The sequence below is a fragment of the Chelonia mydas genome, chromosome 1 (assembly GCF_015237465.2).
Source record: "Chelonia mydas isolate rCheMyd1 chromosome 1, rCheMyd1.pri.v2, whole genome shotgun sequence".
NCBI lineage: Eukaryota > Metazoa > Chordata > Testudines > Cheloniidae > Chelonia > Chelonia mydas.
This window is the reverse complement of record NC_057849.1, coordinates 248117344-248136249: the sequence shown is the minus strand read 5'-3', so window position 1 is coordinate 248136249 and position 18906 is coordinate 248117344. Positions and strand designations below refer to the sequence as shown.

At 41.3% G+C, this 18906-nt stretch overlaps 1 protein-coding gene across 11 annotated transcripts in view; it reads left to right on the top strand.

Moving 5' to 3' along the window:
• Positions 1-3411: 3411 nt before the first annotated feature.
• Positions 3412-18906, top strand: part of WASHC3 (WASH complex subunit 3) — a 33887-nt gene continuing 18392 nt past the window's right edge. For 2 of the 11 annotated variants that reach the window (XR_005222528.2, XR_005222527.2), the window contains exons 1-6: positions 3438-3690; positions 6132-6230; positions 10391-10456; positions 12085-12216; positions 15463-15599; positions 16204-16314. Coding sequence is in view for 7 of the 11 variants with exons in the window: in XM_027834475.3 (XP_027690276.1) it covers positions 3640-3690; positions 6132-6230; positions 10391-10456; positions 12085-12216; positions 16204-16314 (459 nt within the window). In the remaining 4 variants the exon portion in view is untranslated. Of the gene's footprint in view, positions 3691-6131; positions 6231-10390; positions 10457-12084; positions 12217-15462; positions 15600-16203; positions 16315-18906 lie in introns of all 11 variants that reach the window. The other 9 variants (XR_005222526.2, XM_037879600.2, XM_027834476.3 and 6 more) reach the window with 7 other exon arrangements.

The following is an 18906-nucleotide window of genomic DNA, read 5'->3' as shown; positions in this document are numbered from 1 at the left end:
ATGCCATACATAGAGGTAATGCTGCTTCTCTGCTTCTACTCAATACTTCCTTGTTCAAATATCAAAGGATTGTGTTAGCCACAGTGTTACACTAGGAGCTGATGTTCAGCTGGGTATCTAAATCCTTTACAAAGTCACTGCTTTTCAGGACCTAACCTCAGCCTTCTTTGCTCCAGTTATGTAGAAGCTCTATGGGGAAAAAATTAATCATTAGTCTACAATTTTAAGCTTCCAGCATTTGGAGGTGCCAAACCCTTGAGCATTCATAGTCATTTTTGAAAGACACACTGGGTACGTAACACAAAAGTAGCTCAATATATTTGACAAATATAAACACTGGGTGACTAGTCTCATATAAAGAAAAACTTATCAAGGGTGAATCTTTATTTTTAAAATCTGTACAGTCTTATAACTATTTCTAGGAGTGGGGTCAGCTCACCTGAATGTCCTATACTGTGCATCATTAAACATTAATCTTGAGATAGTAAAGTCAATCTTCTGAATTTGTGGGTCTGGTCAGAGGCAAAGAGTTTGTATAGAGGTATGCTGCCGCTATTCCCAATGCGCCAAAACATTTACATATGTGCTTAAGTCCTTTCTATTCAGCAAAGCAACTGAGCAAATGCTTAATCTTAAAAGTGTGATTGTATCCTGTTGAGGTCAATGGGATTTAAACATGGGCCTACAGTTTATTATGTGATTAAGTGCTTTGCTGAATAGGGATGGACTGCTGCATAGGGGCCTGGGTGCCTTTTCCCCCCACTTCACTTAAAAAAGCCTACTGTGCAGAATTACTCAGTCCCTTGTACTTCTGTGGTATTTACGTAGCTGGAGTTATAGCTCTGTGAAGGACTATGGGATTTTATTTATTTGGTTTGTGCTCTTAAAGTTAATGTTATGGTTTTTAAAAAGTTATTATTCAGTCAGGATATTTAACAATAAGCATCAGAATGGTCTTGCTCGATTATGGAGATGTCATATATTTGTTATCAGTCCAAGATTTCAGAGAAATGCTGAAGAAACTCAGTATCTCTCTTGGAACGTGTGTGGGTAGTCCATCAGTTTGACAATGACATTTTCATGCTCTCTCTTTTTGTGGATTCTGGAGTGATTCCGAAGTCCAAAGCATGACACACAGGCTTGTGAGCAGATCGAGTAAAGTCCTTGGTGAGCGTCTTGGTAGCTATAGCAGTAGTATGACACTTTTCCCTTGCAGCTAACTATCAATTATTTTTGTCCTCTTCAAAGGTTTGGAGATCTTAGAGTGTTGTATGTCGCCATGCTGATCTATTTAACGCAGCCTTCTCAAGATCATCTGGTTTTATTGCACCGAAGTGTGTGCTCTTCTTGATGCTGTCCTTGTTGCGCTTTCTGGGGCAGCCTCGATTACGATGTCCTTGTGCCAATTCTCCATAGAAAATTTTCCTGGGGAGTCAATTCAGGCATCCTAATGATGTGTCCAACCCAGCGTAGTTAGGCTTTTATCAGCATGACCTTGATGCTTACTGCATTTGACTTTTGGAGAACCTCCAGGTTCGTAATTTTGTCCTGCCAGCGGATCCTCATTATGGCACGCAGAGATCGCATATGGAAGGTCTCTAGATGTTTGATATACCATTTGTATGGTGTCCAGGTCTCACAGCCATAGAAGAGAGATGTGAGCACAAAAGCATTATAAAGTTTTATTTTTGTTGAGAGGGTTATGTTGTGGGTTTTCAGGACTTTGTTACGTGGCTTTCCTAATAACTGAGAAGCTTTCTGTATCCTGTTTGTGATCTCTTTGTTAAGAGATCCATCATTGGATCCATCCATTCCACTAATGGATATTCGAAGGGATATGGCACAGAGCAGTGAAGATGATTGGTGCAACACCACAGTTTTCTCCAGGCTGATTGTGAGGCCAAACAATTTTGATGCTTCAGCGAAGTAATCTACGATGCACTGATGATCTCCCTTAGGAGGGCACAATCATCCGCAAAGAGTGATTCTCATATTAGTAGTTCTCTTACTTTTGTTTTTGCATTAAGCTTTGTAAGACTGAACACTGAGCTGTTGTGTCTCTGTCTGATGTATATGTCTCAGTTGAGCCCATTTGTAGCATGGGCCAAGATTCTGGAGAAATGCTGAAGAAACCAAGTAAGTCTCTTGGAATATAAAAGGATTAAATAATGCAAGCCTTGTGAAGTGTGATTATCATTGGGTTGCCAGCTTTCTAATCGCACAAAACTGAACACCCTAGACCCGCCCCACCCCAAAGTCATGCCCCTGCCACTCCCGTTCCCCGAGGCCCTGCCCCCCGCTCACTACATTCCCCTTCCCTCAGTGGCTCATTCTCACCTACTCTCATTCGCTTTCACTGGGCTGGGGCAGGTGGTTGGGGTGAGGGAGGGGGTGAGGACTCTAATTGGGGGTGCAGGCTCCAGGGTGGGGCCGGGGATGAGGGGTTTGGAGTGCAGGAGGGGGCTCCAGGCTGGCGGGTGGAGCAGAGGGGTTCAGGGCATGGGAGGGGACACTGGGCTGGGGCAGAGGGGGGTGAGGGCAAGGGTGCAGGCTCAGAGCTGGGGCAGAAGGTTGGGGTGTGGGTTTACCTCAAGTGGCTCCCGGTCAGCAGCACAGCGGGAGAGCTAAGGCAGGCTTCCTGCCTGTCCTGACTCTGTGCTGAGCCCCAGAAGTGGCCAGCAGGTCCGGCTCCTAGGAGGAGGTACATCAGGTGGTTCTGTGCTCTGCTCTTGCCCGCAGGCACACCCCTTCCCCCCACAGCTCCCATTGGCCATGGTTCCCAGCCAATGGGAGTGCAGAGATGGTGCTTGGGTTGGGGACAGTGCGCAGAGCCCTGTGGCCTCTCCACACCTAGGAGACGGACCTGCTGGCCATTTCCAGGGCTCAGCGCAGAGCAAGGACAGGTGGGCATTAGCCTGCCTTAGCGCCGCAGCACCGACTGGACTTTTAACGGCCCGGTCAGCGGTGCTGATCAGAGCCACCAGGATCACTTTTCGACCGGGTGGTCCGGCCAAAAACTGGACACTTCGTCACCCTAGGTTATCGCCCCTGTGACAGCTACTCTGGCGGTGTTGGAGGAGGCTTGTTTTGCTACAAAATGGAACTGGAATAAAATTGGAAGTGGTGGCGGTGGGTCCCCTGGGCTCACGGATCCCCCGCTACCCACAACATGGGCAGGCTAGGGCATGGGAGCGGCCCGGGGGAAGGCCAGAGAGGGTTGGGAGGGGCATGTATCCGCGTCCTCCCCTCCGCCCGGCGCCTCTAGACACGCCCTGGCCGAGCACGGGGTGAGAAGCGCAACCTAGTGTCAGAGCCGCCCCGCGGGCCGCAGTCTTACAACTGCCACTGCCGCCTCGCCAGGGCCCCATCGAACTACAACTCCCATGATGCACTGGGGCGACAGAGTGTCTTCCGCATTCTCCCCTTGCCTGTGCACATGCGCCGGAACACCGGTCCGCTCTAGCGGCGTCCAGGCGTGCCCCCCAGAGCTGGTTTTGTATCCGGGGGTAGAGGTTAATTTTGGTACGGAGTGCCGGAGACTTCCGGGCTGGGGTCTGGTGGGGGGAAGTGGTGGTTTTGTTCAGCTGTCCCCCTCTTCCCCCCCCCCCCCCCCCGGACCGCTGACTCTGGCCGCTGGGGATGGATGAGGATGGGCTGCCTCTCGTGGGCTCTGGCATCGACCTGACCAAGGTACGGCCTCACCCCTCCCACACTTCCCTGTATGGGGGGCAATTGCTGCCTTCCCCCTTCACCTCAGCTCCCCCGGCGCGGGGGCTGGGAGAGCCCCTCCCCCTGGGGCCTGCTCCCCTCTGCCTGGCGTGTGATCCTCGCTAGCCCCCTGCCCAGCCCCACCAGCAGAGCGCTCCGGGGCGGGGGGCTGAGTTTGACGGATCGATGGTGGTTTCTCTTCTCTCACTCCCCGCACACCGAGGAGTGTTTCCCTTTCCGGGGGGGGAAGTTGAGCCTTAGTTGTAAAGCAGGAGCCTGCGAGTCACCTCGAGCGAGTCGCTGGTGTTTTCTCTTCCCACCCCCCCGTCGCCGCCGCCGCCGCCCTGAGGTGTATGTGAGGTGAAAGTCCTTCATATACGTGAAAGTCTTTGAAATCTTACGTTAGGGAACTGTGTTTGCACTTCTGTGCAGGACTCTTCTGCACATTATACTTCAGCAGGTATGTAGCGTGCCATGCCAGTGAAGTAATATTGACCTCAAACTATGTATTTCCTGATGGCAGTCTCCTGTATTGGTTTGCATTCTGGTCATTAAACTCTGTGGCAAATAACTGTAGTAGCAAACTATTTGGGGAGCACAACTTCAGTGTCCTGTGTCATTGCTCCATGCTCATTCCTAGCTAAAAACTGTGAGGTGAAGCAGTTCCTCCCCAACTAGCAGTATCAGGCCATTTCTGTTCTTTTTGCTCCTTCACTTTGGTATCCAGTGTATTTCTGTGTGATATCTAAAAAGAAAGAGATTCATGTTCTTGGACCATTAATAATGTGTATAAACAAACTTTGTAAAGCTTAGTTTTGTTATAAACAAATGAAATTCCATTACAAACACTCAGTGTCTTTTTAAGGGCAATTTAAGCCCAGCTGCTGAGTCACATACAGGTGAGGCAGCTTATCTCACTATAGAGATACTGTACACGGGGTCACAATATTACACTGTCTTAAGACTTGCTATTTTAGGTCCTGAACCCAAGAGAAAACATGGGTGAGAAATCAGTGGCAATTCAAAAAATCTTATGTGTTGAGTATTCAGGGCTATAAAGTAGATTCTATACAACCCCATTCAGAAGCCGGGAATGTGTTTCTAATGATGTACATAGCATTCATTTCTTGCTCTGTGAAATACAGGATGTTAAAATCGCATTGTTCCAATTATCTTCATGCCTCTTTTCCTGCCTCTAGTTAGTGTCTAACACGATCTTTAATGTCATGCTATTGGAGCTAAAGCTAATGCTGGATACCATCTCAAATCTAAACACTTTGCTTTCTCTAATGCTAGGAGTTATGAGAACATTGGCCGATCTGTTGAGTATGAAATCATAGAAATGTAGGGCTCGAAGGGACCTCAAAGTCCTCAAGTCTAGTGCCCTGCACTGAAACAGGATCAAGTAAACCAAGACCATCCCTGACAGGGGTTTGTCTATACTGTTCTTAAAAACCTCTTATGATGGGGATTCCACAACCTCCCTTGGAAGCCTATTTCTTAGCTTAACTACCCATATAGTTAGAAAGTTTTTCCTACTGTTTAATCCAGTGGTTCTCAAACTTCATTGCATCATGACCCTCTTCTGACAACAAAAATTACTACATGACCCCAGGAGTGGGGACTGAAGCCTGAGCCCTCCCTGGGCAAGGGGGTGGGAGGAGAGGGGCAAAGCTGAAACCCAAGGGCTTCTGCCTTGGGCAGGGGGCATGTAACCTTAGCCCCCCTTCCCAGGGCTGAAGCCTTTGGGCTTCAGCCCTGGGAGCTGGGGCTCAGGCTTCAGCCTCAGCCTCGCGTCTAGGCCCCAGCAAGTCTAACACCAGCCGTGGCCCACTTTGCGGTCCTGACCCACAGTTTGAGACTATCTAATCTATATCTCCCTTGCTGCAGATTAAGCCCATGACTTTTTGTCCTGTCTTCAGTGTACACAACAAGCAATTGATCAGTTCTGTTTGTAACAGCCCTTAACGGTCTTCAAATATGTTATCGTGTTCCCCCTCGCTCTTCTTTTCTCAAGACTCAACATGTCCCATTTTTTTAATCTTTCCTCATAGGTCAGGTTTTCTAAATGTTTTATCACTTTTGGTCCTGTCCTCTGGACTCTCTCCGATTTGTCCACATCCCCTAAAGCTGATACCCAGATTTGGTCGCAGTACTCAAGTTGAGTGTGTGTTCCCAGTGCCAAGTAGAGTGGGACAGTTACCTCCTGTGTCTTCCATACAACATTCCTATTAATGTTAGCTTTTTCATAACTGCATCACCTTGACTCATTCAGTTGGCAATCCACTATAACCTACACATCTCTTTCAGCACTACTACCACCTACCCAGTTATTTCCCACTTTGTAATTTTGCATTTAATTATTCCTTACAAAGTGAAGTACTTTGCACTTGTCTTCATTGAATTTCATCTTCTTGTTACAGGTTCCAGCTATTCAGCAGAAAAGAACTGTGGCATTTCTAAACCAGTTTGTGGTTCACACAGTGCAGTTTCTCAACCGCTTTTCTACTGTTTGTGAGGAGGTATGTTCATATTGCATCACTTTGCATCAGTCTTCACATGGATGAACATATACTAGTATAGTATTCTGATTTCTGCATCTTTCAGTGCCAGTTGACTATGCATATTAGTTGGAGTTGAAAGAATTAGTTCACTGTCCACTTAAGGTTTAGGCTGAGTAAGTGGACTAGTGCAGATTTCTTCACCTGTGTATGAGAAACCTCTAATTTTACTAAGCTAATAGCCCATTTTTATTAAGTCTTGAAGTTTGGACATTTTACATGATTTGACAGTCTTAGAGACTGTTGTCTTCCACAAAGCAGGTATGATATAAATGGCAGCAGTGCAAACTCTCCTACCTTATTGATGTGTTTCAACCATGAAGTAGAGAGACCAGCACAGGTTGAGAGGGTACTTCATTCTCCATGCCTATTCAGTTCCATTTTCTTTTGGCAGAAACTGCCAGCAGAAGTACCTGTTAAACATTAGTAGTGGTGGTTGTGTGGAGTTGTGAAATAAATATCTCAGTCCATTTAATCTCAATCAAAAGTCTAATAAAAAGCCATCAGATTAGGTTTTTTTGGTGTCATTATATGCTTTATTGGGGGCTTGTTTTGTTTTTTTTGGTCTTCAAAGTACTGGGAGTTTGAGGATAGTGTAGGATTAGACATACACATAGTACATTACCAAGAAACTGGAAGTAAGGAGGAAGATGATGAAGTTTCAGCATTACCTCCTTCAGCATGGCTCAGCCATTAAACATTTGCTGTGGCTTATTTGAAGCTGGGGAACTGGGTCCATTTCATAAATCTGATCCTACTTCATAGCTGGATAATGTAACTATCCAGTATCACCAAACTATCCAACTTTTGACTTCTCTCTCTTGCTCCTTCTGAATCCTTTTTTAAAGAGGGTAATGATTTAAGATGTTTTTTTGTCCTATAGCTTTAAAATGACTAATGATGAAAAAAGTTGACATGTAGTTCATAATGTGAGCCAGTTTTTAGTTTCTGTTCTTTCAAACTGCTAAAGTCAGCCGACAGTGACGGGTTTTCAAAGTGAATTTAGTGCCTATGAAAATGTTGCATATTGACAGCACAAGAAAGTCTTCTGGTTAGCCACAAGCAGCACCATGCAAGCTGTCTTCCTTCTGAAAGGGCTTCTTCTGAAGATGAGCTGTTAGTTTGGTCTCAGTGTGTTTTCTTGCCTCATCATTTTTGCTGAGGGTGTCAGTAGTAGCTTTTTTGTGATTGTCCTTTAGCTTGCTTTAGAATACCAAACAGTCATATCCAGTGCTAACAATTTAGTCAAATTGTATTTGACAATACAGATATGAAAGATTGTTATCTGTTAATGCTGCCTTGAGTCATCCTCCTGACTCTTAAATGTAATATTTGGCTATTGTGCCAGCATAAAGGGTTGAGGAGGAGAAACTAAACATAATTCTGGATTTTTAGCAGAGGAAGATCTTGGTATTCGTGTCAGCTTGACTACCTCAATAGAATTTTTGTCAGTGCTCCAAAATCTGGGAGATTTCTGTGAAGCCATAGGACCGCAATATCTCCTTAGGATGCCTATTAAATACACACTTTCCAAAACAGAACTATATATTTAATCAGCACACACAAACACTGTTAAGTCTCATGCTCAAACTACATGTTTTAAACCATGGGTAAATATTAATTTTGTGAAACATAATAAAATGAATTTAAGTACAAAAACTATATTAAATGTAAAGCCCCTGACTTAAATTGACAAAAGCCAGGAAATTCAGAGTTGAGTCTGACACTGACCTCAATTTGAATTTCCTGGCTTTTGTCAAATTAAACAAGACATATAATATTATGCAGCTGAATTTGTATGTACCCCCAAGTGGCTTTTTTTTTTTTTAAACAACAACAACACACCAGCAGATTAACTTATTGTAAAGGACAAATCATGTCTTACTAATTTATTAGAGTTCTTTGAAGGGGTCAACAAACATGTAGACAAGGGGGATCCAGTGGACATAGTGTACTTAGATTTCCAGAAAGCCTTTGACAAGGTCCCTCACCAAAGGCTCTTATGTAAATTAAGTTGTCATGGGATAAGAGGGAAGATCCTTTCATGGATCGAGAACTGGTTAAGACAGGGAACAAAGGGTAGGAATAACTGGTAAATTTTCAGAATGGAGAGGGGTAACTAGTGGTGTTCCCCAAGGGTCAGTCCTAGGACCAATCCTATTTAACTTAATCATAAATGATCTGGAGAAAGGGGTAAACAGTGAGGTAGCAAAGTTTGCAGATGATACTAAACTGCTCAAGATAGTTAAGAGCAAAGCAGACTGTGAAGAACTTCAAAAAGATCTCACAAAATTAAGTGATGGGGCAACAAAATGGCAAATGAAATTTAATGTGGATAAATGTAAAGTAATGCACATTGGAAAAAATAACCCCAAATATACATACAATATGATGGGGGCTAATTTAACTACAGCTAATCAGGAGAAAGATCTTGGAGTCATCATGGATAGTTCTCTGAAAATGTCCACGGAGTGTGCAGTGGCGGTCAAAAAAGCAAATGGGATGTTCGGAATCATTAAAAAAGGGATAGAAAATATGACGGAGAATATCTTATTGCTTTTATATAAATCCATGGTACGCCTACATCTTGAATACTGCGTACAGATGTGGTCCCCTCACCTCAAAAAAGATATACTGGCATTAGAAAAGGTTCAGAGAAGGGCAACTAAAATGATTAGGGGTTTGGAACGGGTCCCGTATGAGGAGAGATTAAAGAGGCTAGGACTTTTCAGCTTGGAAAAGAGGAGACTAAGAGGGGATATGATAGAGGTATATAAAATCATGAGTGGTGTGGAGAAAGTGAATAAGGAAAAGATGTTATGGGAACAAGTAAATAAAAGAACTAGGGGTCACCAAATGAAATTAATGGGCAGCAGGATTAAAACAAATAAAAGGAAGAAGTTCTTCACACAGTGCACAGTCAACCTGTGGAACTCCTTGCCTGAGGAGGTTGTGAAGGCTAGGACTGTAACAGGGTTTAAAAGAGAACCTCCATGAATTTATCTAGTTAAGTCCATTAATGGCTATTAGCCAGGATGGGTAAGGAATGGTGTCCCTAGCCTCTGTTTGTCAGCAGGTGGAGATGGACGACAGGAGAGAGATCACTTGATCGTTACCTGTTAGGTTCACTCCCTCTGGGGCACCTGGTATTGACCACGGTCGGCAGACAGGATACTGGGCTGGATGGACCTTTGGTCTGACCCAGTATGGCCATTCTTGTCTTCTTACAAAGACTCCTCTGTAAACAAGTCCAAAGACTGTAATTTTTGTGATACTCTGTCCCTCTTATTTCTCTAAAATGTTGGCAAGGATTGCCATTTTCTGAGGTTTTAAAGTTCTGCTTATGAGCTGGGCAGAATCTTGCTAGCATGCCAGAAGGCAGTCAAAATGCTACATACTGCTACCCGACTTTACTGGGATGGTCTGGCTAGATATAGCAATGGTTAGATAAAGCAGTGACAGTTCCTGTGGATTAATTTTTTTTAAATATGTTACATTTTAAAAGAACTTTATACAAAATTTGCTTGTGAGATGGAACTGGAGCATGGCAAGGTTTTAGTTTGTTCTGGCTTACCAACAGTTTTGACTGTAAATGACTCCCATTCACTTTCCTGTATTCTTTCTGATTTGTGTCTCTCCTCCTCTAGTCCCTCCTCATATGTCATTTACTTCTCACCTTTCATCTTTCACATTTTTTGATAGAAGTTCTTTGAAGCAGGTAACTCTGAGGATACAGTATGTCTAACTTCATTACCCAATACCTTGAGTAAGATTCATTAACTGTTGTACTCATTTGCTTGTAGTCTCTCTCTATACCCATTACTGCCTTTTGGCAGCGTTGCTATTAATGGAGAAAGAGCTGTAGGTAATGAAATTACTTTAAATGCCAACAAATGCTATATAGGAATCAACATGAAGCAGTGTCTCTTGGTGTATAGTTAGCACACTTCGGTCTTGTTCTAACAAGGGTTGCCATGTCACTTATTTTGCATCTTCAATAGGTTGAGGACATAAGTGTATTTCTTGTTTGTCTACATGTTCCTTGATTTACCATTGCCAGTTTTGGATTTTAAAAGGGCATTGAACAGTGCTGTCATGTCTTAATTCTTTTTCTCTCCTAGAAGTTGTCAGCTCTATCTCTCCGTATCCAACAAATTGAAACAACGCTTAACATTTTGGATGCAAAGGTGTGTATGTATATATAGATGTGTTTTGGTGGTTTTTGTTTACAATGCTCAAAGTCAGATTTCCTTATAATTAGCAGACTTTTGCACTGAAGTACAATTGTCATCAGAATTGTGCTGTAATGGAATTTAATGTATTAAAATAAATTGTCAGTATGACAACTTTAAATTACAGCTGAGGCTAAATCAAAACTTGCTGCAAACTCTTCTTTCTCATGCTTTACCACTTAATGTACAGTTTAAACAGCCATGGAGCATGGAACAAAGGAGCAGGCAGCATGTAGTAGAAGGTGATGTTGGTTTTATCCTTAGTACTGTCTTCTGTTAAGTTTTTTGTTTGGAGGAGGGAAAGATTAAATACAGCTTTATCCTTATTACAATACGTAATTTGCTCCAAAACTGCACATACCACACTAACTCTGTTAACTGTTATATCTACTTTAAAGTAAAGGTCTTGGGGTTAATGTCACTAGACCTTGGTGGATTAATTTGTTTATGGTTGGGTGTGTTTCCACCAACTTCCACATAAAGTAAAAAGTTATTTTTAAGAACTAGATGGTTTATACAGCTTTAATTAAAAGTATGGCCTAAACTATGTCAAATTGAAGACAGATATATAATTTGGATGAAAAAATGTATCCTGTATGACCAAAAGATACAGCTTTGTAGTCATCTACTTAAAAATATATATCAATTAATTAGAAAAAAACAATATAAAACTTAGACCCAGTCTTGCTTCCGGTGACATTAGTAACAACACCCCCTTGATTTCACTAGAAGCAGGCCCTCTGTTTGGAATTAACTCAAACTTGGGAGTGCAAAAGTTTAAGTATAATCAGAAGGTTTCCATATGTGTGTGTATCTATCTATCATCTAGCTAGCTAGCTATCTAATCTTTCTTGAAGGTTGTAAAATAGAAGCATTGAAAAATCCTGCTTATACAGGCTGAATAGGAGGGTTGTCCTGGATGAATATCCAATGCTGTCAACGTCTGCAGAATCTAAGCAATCATGAATGACTACAAATTGCGATTATAAATGATACTGAGTAGTTATTGGTCCAAGGAAAGAGAACCAGAATGACTCTGTAGCCTGGCAATTAGTGTACTCACTTAGGATGTTCAAGTCCTTTCTTCAGTGTGTGTTTATACATAGTGGAACAGTTTCAATAGGAGATACTGAGACTGGCCTCACAATATCTTGTAGCATAGTGGCTCAGGCACTCTCCTGTAATGGAGAATCCTGTTCAAATCCTCTCTCCCCATCGGGCAGAGGGGCAAATTGAACTTGAGTCTCCCACATTTCAGATGACTACTTTAACCACTAAGTCCTGAAAAATATTTTTGGGGCCAAAACAATTGTGAACTTGATATGGATTCACCATAATTTTGAGTCAAGTGAAACACACTTTTTGCTAATTAACTATTTGTCTAAAAAATTTCACGCAACTCTAGTAGACCAGGCCTGAATGAGGAAACAGCAAACTATTGTCTTGCTGACATGGGCACTATCAATTGATTTCCTTGCTATACTGGTGTATGTGCTGACTTCTAGGTGATAGGAATGCATGTTATCGGTTAAACTTAAGATGTTACACTCAGAGTTTACTTGAAAATTGTCTTCTGCATTCAGTTGTCATCTATTCCCGGCTTAGAAGATGTCAAATTTGAAGTGTCCAGTGCAAATATGAACAGTGTTACAAATGGTCCAGTTCCACAAGCCACTACAGATCAGCACTCAGTATCTGTATCTCCTCAGTCAGAAGTAAGTATCAAAGTTTAAAAAATATACTTCTTCCTAGAAAGTGTTTCCTCTTGGTTGAACAAGATGGAGTGAACAAGCATGTGTAAGGAAAAAATCAGACCAAACTTTAACTCTATAATACATTTTCCATTTCATGTTTAAGTGTTTTTTTTTAAAAAAAAAAAAGCTTCTTACACTTTTTTGTTAAATTATGTTTGAATAAAAATATTATACTGAAAAATTATTTCCTACATTTTCTTAAATCCCACTGAAAGGTCAGCTTGAACTAGGTAGGTAAGGGGGTCAGGGACATAAAGTCATGCATGAGATTAAAATTTCAAATCCCACCATTCCAGTTCTACTGGTTTTTTTAGAATCTGAGCTTTCAGCTGAAACCAACAAATTTCTAGCACTTTCTATTGCAGATACGTGCTTGCCCTATTAAATCCTCTGTTTATTAGAGGAGCACTTTTATACTAAATGATTATCAGCATAAAGGAGGCTAGATATGCTTTAAACACACTCTCAGTTTATTAAGAATTAACATTCCTGTTGGCCACTTCACAAAGCAAAACTCTCTTGCCTTATTTTTGAGATAGAGAAGTGATGGATTTTCCTGATCATTTCACCCTCAGTCTCCCACTCTTCTCTGTTTTATAGCAATTATAGTGTAATAGTTTACCTCAGCCCAGAGCATGGGTAAAGGCTCAAACTTGGCAGGAGTTGCTGTGAAGTGACAATGGCTGCACTATTGAAAATTCAACAGATTGTTGCTCTTCCTGGCTTATTAATGCTTAGTAACTGTAGATTCATCTGCAGAATTGTGGTATGAAAAAAATCTGTCTCACTTTTAGACACATTCTGCTCATTTACACTGACCCCAAAGGGAAATAGCAAAGTAGAAGCAAAGGTGGAGAGTTTCTTAGGCAGTACTGCACAATGTCAGTCATATCAGTCAATAATTAGCAGTTCTTCTTTTTAACTTACTTCCACTGGCTCTGCATTTTAAAGCAATATTACATATTTCTGAAAGTGGGCTTCAGGTTCATATCTTCAGATGGACAATTTAACAACAAAGCCTGGTAGAATGAGTTTAATAGCTTAAACTTTTTCTGTCCTCCCAAGTCCAAATATTGGAGATCAAAATGGTAAATGATGGAAACATTAGTGCAAAAAGATAATGTTCTAATTATATTAGCAAAAGTACTTCCTGTAATCTTTTGTATTTTTTCATAACTTTAAGTGAGAACACTCAGTTTATATGGGGAATAAGTTAGGACTAACATGAGTCATTTGGGAGTTATTGGTGTGTTAGTATAAAAGAATATTTTTAATTTGTGCCAATGTTCAGGATTTTAAAATCTAGTCAAATACAATTGAAATTTGTTCTCTCTACATATTCTGCCTACAAACAAAACAATCTGCTTGACTCAAGCTTTTTTTTTTTTTTTTAAGATTTTGAATTTAGTATTGTGGGTTTTGTATTCATCTCAGTATGTGTAGTGGATATTATTGTTAAGATTCCTTATGTTTGACTGAAACAATACATATTAAATGTTGAACAGATATATCAATGAAATTTTACAAACAGTTTTAAAATTTCTGACACAACTAATTAAATTTCTTTAAAAGCTAGTTTTGTCCAGTGTCTATAACTGACAACATAAGAGAATCTTTGTTGATTCTCTAGTATGTATGGTCTCTTGCTGATAACATGACTTTCGAACACTTGGCACAGGGCTTGAAAAAAGGAAAATGTAGTTTATACATTTTACCACTAGAGGGTGCTATGCAGATTACTCAAATAGCAATTAAAATGTTTTACCTAAGGTAAAAATTTACCATGTTAGTCTTATCCATTAAAGGTAAAAAGTACAACATGGGGAAATTATGAGCTAGATAAATATCTCAGGATTCTGATGATGAGCCACTGCCACTTTGGCGGTGGTATCAGAGCCAAGTATTAAAAATTCAAGGGGTAGCATCAAGTAGGCATCTGGCAACTGAAAATGTCATCTTAATGTCCTGTAATTAGGGCTAAGGATGGAATGAATTTTACAAGTAACCTTAGTCCAAACTGACTGACATTACTTGTAAAATTTGTTCTGTGCTTGAAATTGACTAGCCAAGTTTATTTTTTGTACTAAAAAGTTTGTAGACATTTGCTTTTAAATTATTTTTTAAAGATCATAGTTTGGGGTCATTTTCACAATTTCTGTGCCACCTGTGAAATTGTGATTTCTATAATGTAAGCTTCTCAGAAACTTGTGTAGCTTTGTTCTTGATTCAGACTGTGACAAAGTGACTCACCAGCCAGTGTACCCATCTTGTGGCTGGATGTGGTGGTGTCAAGGTTTTCCTCTCCATAGCCTTGTTGACCCACCCACCGTTCAGGTCTTCACAGGGATTAAAAAAAACCCATGACTTGTCTGGGTCAGCTGCCTTTAGGTCACAAGGCTCAGGTTCTGGAGCTGTGAAGCTGTGGTTTAGACGTTCGGGATCAAACTGGAGCCCAAGCTCTGGGACTATGTCGGGTGGTTGGTCCAAGAGTTCAGGCTCAAGCCTGAACATGTACACAGCAATTTTTAGCCCTGCGAGTCAGTCAACTGACCTGGGCCAGCCGCGCCCATGCCATGCATCTTTCATCCCTGTGTAGATATACCCCTAGTCAGCCTGCTTTGTTTTGTGACTCTGCCCTCCAGCCAGGTTACTTTTTAGTCTCATCCCTTTGAGGTAGAATTGAGTCCAGTTCAGTAATAGTCCAGCAGCTATGTGCTAGGACTAAAGTGAGATTCTAGACCTCATGAACCTTGCCTAGTGAAGGCCCTGGACCTTTTGTTGTTGACCTGAAGGGGAACCCAGTCTCCCTCTACCCTGGGTTCCAGAGTTTTCCCTAATTTTTCCCTAATGTGCGGAATGAATTTTGTTATGTGCACCAATATGGAGGTGATGTGATTCATCACCTCCATATTAGTGCCCATAATAAAATTAATGTGGCAGGCTGAGGCCAAGGGGTGTGGAGTATGGGAGGGGGCTCAGGGCTGGGGCAGAGGGTTAGGGTGTGGGGCGTGGTGAGGGCTCTGGCTGGGTTGCAGGCTCGTGTGGGGCCGGGGATGAGGGGCTCAGGAATGCGACAGAGGGTTGGGGGTGCAGGGGGTGAGGGCTCCAGCTGTGGGTGCAGGCTCTGGGATGGGGCTGGGGATGAGGGGTTTGGGGTGCAGTGGGACTCCCTGGGGCTACGGTGGACAGTTCTCTCTCTCCCTGCAGCAGCACCTGGGCACCCCAGCCTCAGTAGATCACGGACAGGGGAGGGGCGCCTGTCCCCTGGCTGCAGCAGGTTTTGGACTGGGCTGGGGGAGGGGCGCTTGTCCCCCGGCCGTGTACATCACACGGACACAACACAGGTACTACTACATGGTATACTTTATAGGAAGGCAAGTTTGAAAATACAATCAAATTGCAAAACAGTAGAAGATAGACATAAATACCTAAAAAGTAGTTAATAGATAATGTCCTTTATGAATGACCTGTTCAGGATAAGTGTACAATTTAAAGCAACACGATCAGTCTTTTTTAAGACTTTGTTTTTAGAAATGTCAATATTACTCTGACATAGGCAAATGAAACACTTGAAAAATCATAGCTTCTTTGGTATAGTACTTTGAATCAACTGAATGATATGTAATAAAGCTGTCTGAGTGAAGCAGAATTGCTTTTGATCATCAGCCTGACAGCTTTTTCATGACTTCTTTAACACACAAACTTTGAATATAATTAAATTATTTATGCTATTCAAAATAGTTTCTCTACAAAAATATATTGTGACAAACACTAATGAAAGTAATTCCAAGTGGCAGGGTGTGTACATGTAGAAGTCTATAGTCTGTCCATTGGGGCAAAGAGGAGCTAATTTTACCCTACTCCCAAATCTTATTAGCTGAACTCTCCTTATGTACTCCTGGTCCGTGTTGTTACTCAAGATTTATATACAGTGTTCTCTGTATACAGCAGAATAGCACACATGAGGTAGGACAACAGAAAACAGAAGCAGCAGCAGAAAATGTCATGACTGTAGCCAAGGATCCAAGATATGCCAGATATCTCAAAATGGTTCAAGTGGTAAGTCTGTTTGTTCTTTCTCTAGTTTCATTTGAAATTCCTTTACATTTTTTATGATGAAACTGTTTTGTAGCCGTATATGAATATAACTGATTTCCTAATTTACACAAACTTATTATTATGGTAACTTCTGACTGTTGCACCTATCTGAAGGGCAGATAGGATATCACAAATGAAGTTGGGAAAATATGCAGCACTTCAGACTGAGGGTTCTCAAACATTGTTTTAATGTGGGCCGCTTCTAAATAGAGTATCTTGTAGACCATCACCTCTGTTATTCACTTCTCCCATTCATGCAAGATCTGATAGCTACAGTAGCATTAAGTGTGAAGGTAATAGGAAAATGTATATATTTTAACTATTATGATATCTTTTGGGGGAGGGGTGAGGGGGATCAGTCTACTTTTGCTCTTTCTGTCCCTCACCCATTCCGTTCCTCTCTTCTCTTGTTTGTTTTTCCTTCTCCCTTTACCATGGACATACATACTGCTTTGCAGCTGGGTTCTCTTTATCCTGGGGTATTTCTCTCGACATCTGGCAACTCCTGTCTCACTGATAGCTCCAGTTTCCTCTTCCCCTTAAGTAGCATTGATTCCACGTGAAGGCAAATAGACTGGCTGTTGCTCCATGTTTTCAGCCCCATCTATCAAGTGGTCCATCCAGGCTGTTCTTAGTAATGAAAAGACTTGAAACAAAGAGGAGCCAGCACTATTTGACCTGTAAGTGATCCACTGAGCACCAGTGGCCCCATTTGAAAACCACCATCTTAGATTATATATATAATAGACTAATTATTCTTAAATTTAAGAAAATAATGCTATAGTGAAAGGAAAAGTATATTCCTGCTCTTACATTCCTCCCTCCCAGAGAACACTTCACTGGTCTCCATTATTTTTCTAACAATTGTAACTCAAGTGCTCCTCATGACTTTAACTTGCAGAAAACTGTTATAATTAATTGAATATTCATATGTATTGCATTTGCTGTGACATAAGCCTCTTAGCTCAATTTATACCTTGAAAAAAGCTAGAGTAAATCTTATGATCTCAGGCAAAGTAAAGTGTAACACTAGATCTAGTTATGGATCCAAAACTGCTAGACTATTTACTTGTCTATTCAGATATCAGCCATGTGCACGGGAGCACATTTCTGCTTAATTTCATGTTAGTGGTATCATTAATATACCCGATCACACAGACGCAACACAGGTACCACTACATCAGAGATTTTATGGGTAGGCAAGTTTAAAAAAATCAATCAAATTGCAAAACTGTAGAAGATAGGCACCCCCAATTTTATATTTTATCGGTGTTAAACCTAAAATTAGAAGCCCTATTTTTGCTGGCACTTCATGTATAAATAGGGCATGAACAACGTTTAGATTTTTTTCCCTCTACTTATTTACATTTGAAATATCTAATGTAAATCTGGTTTTTCCTGTTTTGCTGGAGATCCTAGAGATATGAATTACAGAACCAACCACGTAATTCATCCCTTCTTCCCTGCAATTGAATTAATGGCAAGCAAAGCACTCAAGGTTCAAACTTGGTGCAGTTTTTGGGATCTACCACCAGACCTCGGTGCTGTCCCAGAAATTTTCTTTTAATTTTTTTTTTTTGAGTAACAAATTGGCAGCTTATGGCTAGTTTATTACAAACTATTTGGAACACTTTGGGGTCAGTAGTACTGCTGGGAGGAGAACACTACGTTAACTTGTTGCTTTAATGCTTGATTTATTAATAGTAGGGTACCCAAGTCTTTTATACATAGTTACATTGATTTTAGTAACTGAGTGAGATCTCACTTTCCACATTTATCCTTTGTACTGGCAGTCCTGGTGACTCCATTGCCAGCAATAAATGGTGTGGTAGGAAAGTCAAACTTCCATGCTAAAAGTCAACATGCTTTTTATTTGTATTTGCCAAGACATTCTGTTCAAACAAATATTTTTAAAGTTACTCTCTCCTGATTAATGAATTATCTCAGTTCATGTAGCTGTTGCCAGCAGTGATTGTAGTACTAGGTAATTCTATCATCGGGTGACCAGATGTCCCGATTTTATAGGGACAGTCCAGATATGTGGGGCTTTTTCTTACATAGGTGCCTATTACCCCTCACCCTCTGTCCTGATTTTTTCACACTTGCTATCTGGTCACCCTATTCTATCATGAGAAGATGATTATAAACTACTAAGCAATATGTTCATTAAGCAGCAAAGCTGTTATGAGGATAGCTGTTCTCTAAAACAATAAAATAGCTAGCTTGTAGGCCTGGTTTGATCAGGTAATGTTTATACATTTACTGGATGTACACTGGTAAAACTGCAGTGATCCCCTGCAAAGCAATGTAATATTGGCTACATTAGATTGTCAAGAGCTTCCTTGTACAATGTGTCACATTTTACGGTTTAATGTGTTCTTACACTGCTTCTAAAGCATTAATATTTCACATAAACTTGTTTTGCAAGGCACAAATACTCTTTTCATGAATTATAAACAGTAAACATCTAATTACAAGATAAATACACTTTATTTCTACCATCCAGTTCATTCTACATGTTCAATGGTAATTACCATTTTGACTTAGCATAAC